The 7,935-nt window shown below is 50.2% G+C and overlaps 1 protein-coding gene across 3 annotated transcripts in view; it reads right to left on the bottom strand.

Moving 5' to 3' along the window:
* Rasgef1c (RasGEF domain family member 1C) overlaps positions 1–7,935 on the bottom strand; it is a 72,036-nt gene that overhangs the window by 14,753 nt on the left and 49,348 nt on the right. For all 3 annotated transcript variants that reach the window (XM_021213058.2, XM_021213057.1, XM_029546075.1), the window contains exons 4-6: positions 6,664–6,801; positions 4,646–4,846; positions 3,971–4,045 (exon numbers count right to left, since the gene is read on the bottom strand). In XM_021213058.2, the coding sequence (XP_021068717.1) occupies positions 3,971–4,045; positions 4,646–4,846; positions 6,664–6,801 (414 nt within the window). The remainder of the gene's footprint in view (positions 1–3,970; positions 4,046–4,645; positions 4,847–6,663; positions 6,802–7,935) is intronic.

Raw genomic sequence — 7,935 nt, 5'->3', positions numbered from 1 at the left:
AGAATCAATCAATCTCTCTCTCTCTCTCTCTCTCTCTCTCTCTCTCTCTCTCTCTCTCTCTCTCTCTCTCTTTCTCTCCCCCTCTTTCTCACACATACTCACTCAAGCACACACACATGCACAAGCACACACACACACATACTCAAGCACACACACATACACTCAAGCACACACACATACTCAAGCACATACACACACACACACTTAAGCATACACACTCAAGCACACACACACTTAAGCACGCACACACACTCAAGCACACACACTCAAGCACACACACACAAGCACACACACACACATACACAAGCACACATGCGCATGTGCACACCGAGCTTGGTTGCATTCACTTGTAATCCCAGTGATGTGACTGTTATATTGATGAAGAGACAGAAATAAATCACAAAAAGTAGTAATGGGAGTCCAACATGGATGTGCAGAAATCTAAAAGAATAGTTGTCGGTGAGTAAACAGGAAAATTTAAGGGAAAAGGTTAAGTTCTTGAAACAATATAAAACGTTACAAAGTGCCAGACTTAATCCCAGAACTCTGGAGGCAAAGGCAGGGAGTTCTACAAAGTGAGTTCCAGGACAGCCAGGGATGTACAGAGAAACCCTGTCTTGAAAAACAAACAAACAAACAAAAAGTTACAAAGTAACTTAAGAGAAAAGAGAGAGGCAGAGTTCAGAGTTCAGCTACCCAGGAGGCTGAGGCAGAAGGAGCCTAAGTTCAAGGCCTAACTGAACTAGTTAGTGAGCTTGCCGCAAAATCACGAAACGCAAACGGGAGACTTGGGAGTGAGGCTCCAGGTAGAGGTCCTGCTTAGGACATGGACCCACACCTAAGTTCCATCCTCAGAATTGCTTTGGGGCAGAGGACAGAAACCCTAAATAGCCGTATGGTTACTAAATAACAGTGAGATAAACAAAGAAACAATCCAACAAGAAAAACCTGACTGGGTTCATGAAAGTTACTCCTCTAAGAACACTCAGTCTCAAGAGTTTTCTCTGGCAAAAGCAGATCCATGCTCCAGCAATAGACAATTCCAGTCTTTTACACACAACAGAGAAAAGAGTAAGGGGGGCTGTAAAGTAGTGTCAGGCGGAGGAGCAGCCGCTCAGTCTCACTCATGAGTAATGGTGGCATAATCTCAAAACAAAATAGCACGCAGGGCTCAGGAATACAGAGACACAAAGGTTTGCCTTCTCCTGGTTTGCTTATTTCAGAATTGGAAGGTGGATTCAACATTGATTTTTAAAAGCTAATAAAAACAGTCAGCTGTGTAGAGGAGAGCAAAAGGTGAGCTCTGTGACAATGCATTTTTAGGAAAATATCTCTTACATCCAAGAGATGGGAACTTTTGCTGGACCTTACAACCAAGGTAGTAACCGAACCTCGAGCTCACTCAAGGCTGATTGGTGTCCTGCTGTGTGCTCAGCCTGTCTGTTCATCCCGCCTGCCAGAGAACAATGTAACAACCATCTTTGTCTTAGATTTCTCACACAAGCAGCTTTGCAGCCTAAGCTTTCATCTTAACTTGTGTTTTTCTTCCATGCCCCTGGTCCAGAGCAATGCGTGGTGTGCTTGAATGCATGCTATGACAACCATTTGCTGAAAATAGCAAACAGGACAAAAGGGACCTTGTACAATAACTATCTGCCACCAGTTCTGGAAAGAGCACAGAGATAGACTGTCTGCAGGACCGCTTGTTATCTGGGAAGGTTGGAACCGGTAGGTTTACTGCGTGTAAATCTCGGTTAAAGTATTTCTGTGAAGCAGCCATCATGCCTTCCTCCTGTAAAGCTGTCTAATAGAGGAGAGCAAAGCCCTTTGTTAGGGACAGATTCACAAAGACAGCATTCAGGCAGGCACAGATTCAGACGCATCTGACAGACAGACAGATTGCAGACAGGACAGAAACCATAGGCCTCACAGAGACAGAAGACACATGGAGAACGGGAGGAGAATTCACATCTGGGCTCGCTCTTGTGCAAAGTCCAAGAGGACACACGTGTTGGATCCTTTTTGTTAATATGATGTCGATGCAAATCGGAGAATCTGAGACTATCTCTACTGCCTTTAATCTATGCAATGCAATAGAACCAGAGAAAGAATCCAGTGTGAGACCCCTTGACACATTAAGAAGCAAGGCACCTTTCTGATACCTGAAGAAATCCTCTAAGAGCAAGGCTTCTAGCACAGCCTGCTAAAAGTGGTCCTTTTAAAGCTAGGAAAAGAAGGGCGTCGTTTCTCAACACTTCTGCTTAACATGGTCCTGGGGTGCAAGCTGATGCTATAAGTAAAATCAAGCAGGGGTTTCCTGCATTAAGCAATCATCTTAGCACTTCTGAGATGTAAGGTGATGGGGGGGGGGATCTGTAGACTATTCCTGTCCTTTTATACCACTGGAATTTCTATTTTATGCTTGCCACAGAAATAAAAACAAATATTATTTCGGGGGTGGTGGGGTGGCTTAGTGGTTAAGAGCACTTGCTAGAAGCTCCCAGCACCACATGGTGGCTCAGTTGTCCTAGCATGCAAATGGCTCTGGGTTCACTCCCTAACCCCCTCTTCCCCAAAGTCCTATTCAGTAATGTCAGTTACAAAATTGACATGCAAAATACAAAACAAAAACAAACAACAACAAAACAAAACAAAACAAAAAACCCTGCTGTCTTAAGAGTGAGCACCTGAATTGACCACTGGTTTTCACTGAATATTATTTTGACTTGAAGAATGACAGAGAAACTCCCATTGTTCAGTCTTCAGCATTTGGCTGATCTTGCTTTGAAAATGAATAAAAAGCCCATCACTTTCAAGAAAACAATTCACAGCATTTGTTGCCAATGATGAAGTTCAAGTTTTCAAGAGAAAATTGGGAATTTACAAAGCCCTCACCCACCTCTGTGAGCTTGACAGCCTCAGGGTTTTCATGGATTTTTCAACCCAACAGTGGGGAGATCTGCTCTACTCAGTGTCTCTGTGATTTTTAAAACGATGTATGGTGCTATAAAATCACATATTCAAGGTGCGTTACAGTCCAGTGGACATCATGGTGTATGGAAAGGTCACTAATATATTTTTGGATCTCATGTTATAATGAATATTTAAAGCTTAGCACTTGCATCTAACAAGAACATGGACAGATATCTCATAAGAATGTCAAGTATTTCAAATTCTCAACTACATACCTGTGAGATTCGATCCCCCCTCCCTTCCCTTTAGGGATTGGCACTAGAATGAACCTAGAGGGTTCCTGAGTGGGAGGAAAGGGTTCTGCCCTTGAGCTCTAGCTCCTAGTCTGAAGACACACATTTGCATAGTGGATCCTATTGTTCATCTGCCCAGTAAAGTCCTGTGATCTTTACCAAAAGCCTGTCTCTCTCTCTCTCTCTCTCTCTCTCTCTCTCTCTCTCTCTCTCTCTCCCCCCCCCCCGGGGCCATAAATGTCAGATGCTTCCAGTTCTAACTGGATCTAGCCAGTTGGTTAGATGTCCTCCTCCTGTGGCTGGGGCCCTAGGAGGAAAAAAAACCTAGCTTTCAATGCTAGTGTTGCTCAACCCTCCCAATCTTTTCAAGCAACGAGCACCAGTCAGCACTTCCTATCATGGACGCTAGAGGGCACCAGCGCCTGTCGAAACGCACAAGGAGGACCCTCAGGTCCGACCATGCTAGGTGCACCTTGTATCTTCTCTCTACCCCTCATTGAAGCCTGACTCAAGGTGACAGTGGGCTTCCCGACGACTCTCCCTCCACCCTGGCTAGGTGAGTGATCTGGCGTGTATGTCTAGCCAGACCCCTGGGCTCTCGGGGACTCAGTGCTGGACATCTGAGCTGGAAAAGCTGGATGCCCTCCATTCCGCTCCGGGCAGCATCAAGGCTTCCCCAGCTGATGTCCATGGGATCTCCCACCTCGTGGCCACCACTGGGTGGAGGCGCCACTGTAGTCTCAGCTCTCCCAAGAACCTTTTACCTTTGTGCCCGCCAGGGGGTCCTTGTTCACAAAAGCCTGGACAAACTCCTCAGGCCCAATGTGCCTCAGTCGCTCCTGCATGGGGAAGAGAGAAGAGTCAATAAAGAAAGAGGGGCACACGCTGGGGAGGAGGCACACGCTGAGAGGCATCATGGGCACAGTCAGGTGTGAGTGTGGCAGGGAGGTGCCATCTTCCCTCCATTACCTCTCTCTGGGGGCCCTTTGGTCTCTGGACCCCATGTGTTTGGGGGTGATGTCAACTCATTCCCCTTTACCAGCAGGAAGGAGAGCTCAGCTGCTGCTCTGGAAAACTGGGAGAGCAGCCTGCCCCTACTTCCAGGCGCGCGCGCGCGCGCGCGCGCGCGCGCGCGTGTGTGTGTGTGTGTGTGTGTGTGTGTGTGTGTGTCCCAACTGGCAAGTTCCTTAGGTCTGAGAAGACCACACAGTGAATGGCATCAGGATGAGAGTTTGAACCCCATCCCTCTGTCCTCAGCTTAGACCCTTAGCTGCCACCTGCAGTCCTCCTGTCCCAGGTGTAAGAATCCTGAGGGACTGCTCTAGAGTATTCAGCAGGTGTCCATTGGGCTTGGATCCCTGGGCTATACCGAGATCCGGAAAGACAGGTTTGGGGCAGTGTTTGCTATTCTAGTGGCTCTTTCCCTGGGTCCCACTCACCAGCTCCACGTGGGTCAGTTGCTGGGCCAGCGTGTAGGGGTCACTGCAGACACCCAGGAGCTCCCTGTGGATGGAGGCTGGAGGCTTGGTCCTGTAGGAGATGGGCTTGTCGGCCCCCACCAGGCTTTCTGGTCCCTGGCCAAGTGACGCCAACTTCTGGTGCAGAGTCTGCAGGAGGTGGTGCACCCTGCTCCCGTAGGTCTAGGGTTGGGATGAGGGGAGAGGGCGATCAGTCAACCCCAGCTGCAGGTCCCTGGGCTCCAAAGTGTGTGTGTGTGTGTGTGTGTGTGTGTACACTGTGTGGTGTGGTGTGTGTATGTGTGGTGTGTGTGTACATGTTTTGTGTGTCTGTGTTTTGAATGTGTGTGGATGTGGCATGGGTATGTGTGGTTTGTGTATGGTGTGTCTGTGTGGTGTGTGTGTATGTGTGTGGTGTGTGTGTGTGTGTGTGTGATGTATGTTGAGTGTATTGTGTGTGTGTTTTTTGAGTGTGTGTGGTATGTGTATGTGGTATGTGTGTTTCGAATGTGTGTGTATGTGGTGTGTATGGGGTGGTGTGTCTGTCTCCATTCTGAAAAAGGCCCCTACTTTGGACTTGTGGTGGCTGGGGCTGAAGTGAAGGCCAGCTGGGGGAGAAGGCTGTGGGTTACAGGTGGGGGCTGAGAAAATGCTTCAGGCAGAACATCTCTGGCTAAAATGTACCGGTTATTTCTGGGCTCTGGGGCAGAGAAGTTTGGGCAAGGCAAGGGAGGAAGAAAGAGGAGGATGGGAAGGCACAGGGCAGACCCAGCCCTGGAGGACTGGCCTCTTACTGGCTCAAGTGGAAATCATCCTGGTCCTCAGACCTGGCTCAGAGCCAGGCTGTGAACCAGCCTCACTCTCCTGCCTCAGTTCCTGGCAATGCCGCCTTCTTCACAGGAGCCCAGCTAGAATGATGCTGTGTGGGGCAGGAAGCGCCATCTTTGTTATAAGGACCCAGCCCATCTCTGGGCATGCAGGGTGCACTCGGTGAACAGCGCAAGGACAAACCCTCTCAGCATGGAGCTTGGAGGATCAGCCTGCTTTGGACTGTTCCCTGAGCTGGGGGCAGGGACAAGAGGTTCCTCAGGGGCAGCTTCCACTCACAATGGGAAACCCATCAGCTCTCCTTCAGAGACCACATTTTTGTTTTTTAAAAAACATATTTTTTTAATTAAAAAAAAAAGTAAACAAATTAGGTGCATGTGTTTGTTTGCATGCCCGCGTGCACACTTCAGTGCAGATGCCCTGGAAGGCGTTGGGGCCCTGGAGCGTGAGTACAGGTAAGTTGTTATGCTAGGATGTGGATGCTGGGAACTGAACTCTGGTCCTTCGGGTCTTCACTGCCGAGCCATGTCAGTCCCAGAGACGCTATTTCTAAAGAGAGATGCTATTAGCTTAGCTGGATTTATTGAGACGTCCACGTACCCCAAGAGTTTTGGCCTTTAACCCTGAGGGTCTTAGCCTGTGGCAAATATCACTCCTAGAGACATCTCTACTCCTTATGCACCAAGGAGCTGGCCTGAGAGCTGGCCGAGGAGTGGCAGGAAGGACTGGGGGACTCGCTCTCTCCGCTGCACTTGTGGTTCACCTGTGTAACCCTCCTCCTGCCCCAAATTACAGGTCCTTAGCCATGAACACGGACTGCCAGCCTAGCTCTATACGGGGGGGGGGGGGGCAGGCCTGTGGGAGGGAGGCCCCTGGAGATGGGCCTTGGCAGGTGGCTTAGCGGGTTACAGAGCCACTGCCTGGCCACCAGTCCATCTTCACTACCTAATGCTGTTACCAAGACGGAAGGGAGAGGTAAAGATATAGGGCACTGGGTTTCCACTCAGCTATGCAGGGCCCGCCTCCTCCATGGGCTCCGGAGGGCCTATTGAGATATTTATACTATGCAATGTGGGGAGAGAAGGGCCCAGAGGAAGCCGGAAACAGGCTCAGGTCCTGGGTGGGAAGGAAGGTACAGGAAGGGGAAGTGACTTCTACCCTGCCTGGCCCACCTCGTCACACGGGGAGATGCGGCCCACCACGTCTGTCAGGTGTCCGATGGTGGACTCCTCTTCAAAGTCCCGTGGGAAGGTCTCGGTCCACTCGGCTAACAGCTGGAGCAGTTTGGCACCAAACTTCCTGACTCGGGCCTGCAAGGCAAAGCAGAAGCAGGGGCCGCTTGGTGGGCTGTAGCGAGCCTCTCACTGAGCAGGCTCTGCCCATCTGGGTTATATCACGGGCCCTTGCGGGAGTTGTGGTAAGCCTCAGGCTATCTGTGCCCTGCAGCAGGGAGAGGACAACAGAGCAGAGGGTAGGAGGGGGGACGCCTTGGCTCTGCTCACACACGGGATGCAGGTGAGACAGACACTTTTTGAGACCAGATCCATCTCATTTCTACCACCGACGGCATCCCTGGCCTCTCTCTTTCAGGTCAGGGTATCTTAGTTTTCCCATGGGGCTCCTCCTCTCTTTCCCCAGAGAGACAGCCCCCTTCCCCCCCTGATTGACTCAGGTATGGAACTATTTGAGTCCTGGCCAATCAGATCCCGGGATTCTAAGGCATCACGTGACTGCACTCGGATGCGTATGTGACCTAAGCTAGGTCAATAAAATCTCAACCTTTTACCTTTAAAGGTCTTCCCGCGTGACTGAGAGGTTAGACGGTCACCCTGACAAAGGAGGCCACCTACCACTGTGCAGGAGAGTCAGCCGGTACAAGGTGAAGCCTGTGGTCCCAGATAAAACCAGGCAGGGAGCATCAGAGTAGGAAAACCCATGTCCTGTTGGGTGGTTTGGGCTCCTCAAAGAGAATTACCTATGGCTGGGCAGGCTCGTGAGTCAGTCATGGCCTTTTGCTTGGGCCGCCTGAAGCTAGGTTTCTGTACCCAAAAGCCTGACTGACACAGGCGTAGAAAACTGTGAGTTACAGGATCAGGCAGGAAGAGGAGAGACGGTCTGCGGAGGCATAGCATAGAGAAGCCATCCTCATTCAGAAAAGGAGTGTAACTGAAAAGAAATTCTGCAGAGGCATGGGGCTATCCCAGGCTACGGGTAAGGGCCCTACAGAGTAGGTTCCGGGGACTCAGGTCTAGCTTTAATAGATCTCACAGAATTTTGGAAAAAGGCCCAGGGGGTAAGGGTGGCCTGTTCTTGCAGGTCCTGGGCCTCAGTTAAGTCAGAAACTTAATAGGCAGCCGGGCGTGGTGGCGCACGCCTTTAATCCCAGCACTCGGGAGGCAGAGGCAGGCGGATTTCTGAGTTCGAGGCCAGCTTGGTCTACAAAG

The sequence above is a fragment of the Mus pahari genome, chromosome 14 (genome assembly GCF_900095145.1).
Source record: "Mus pahari chromosome 14, PAHARI_EIJ_v1.1, whole genome shotgun sequence".
NCBI classification, from domain to species: Eukaryota; Metazoa; Chordata; class Mammalia; order Rodentia; family Muridae; genus Mus; species Mus pahari.
Note: the sequence above shows the minus strand (reverse complement) of the source record. Positions and strands in the feature narration are given on the sequence as shown.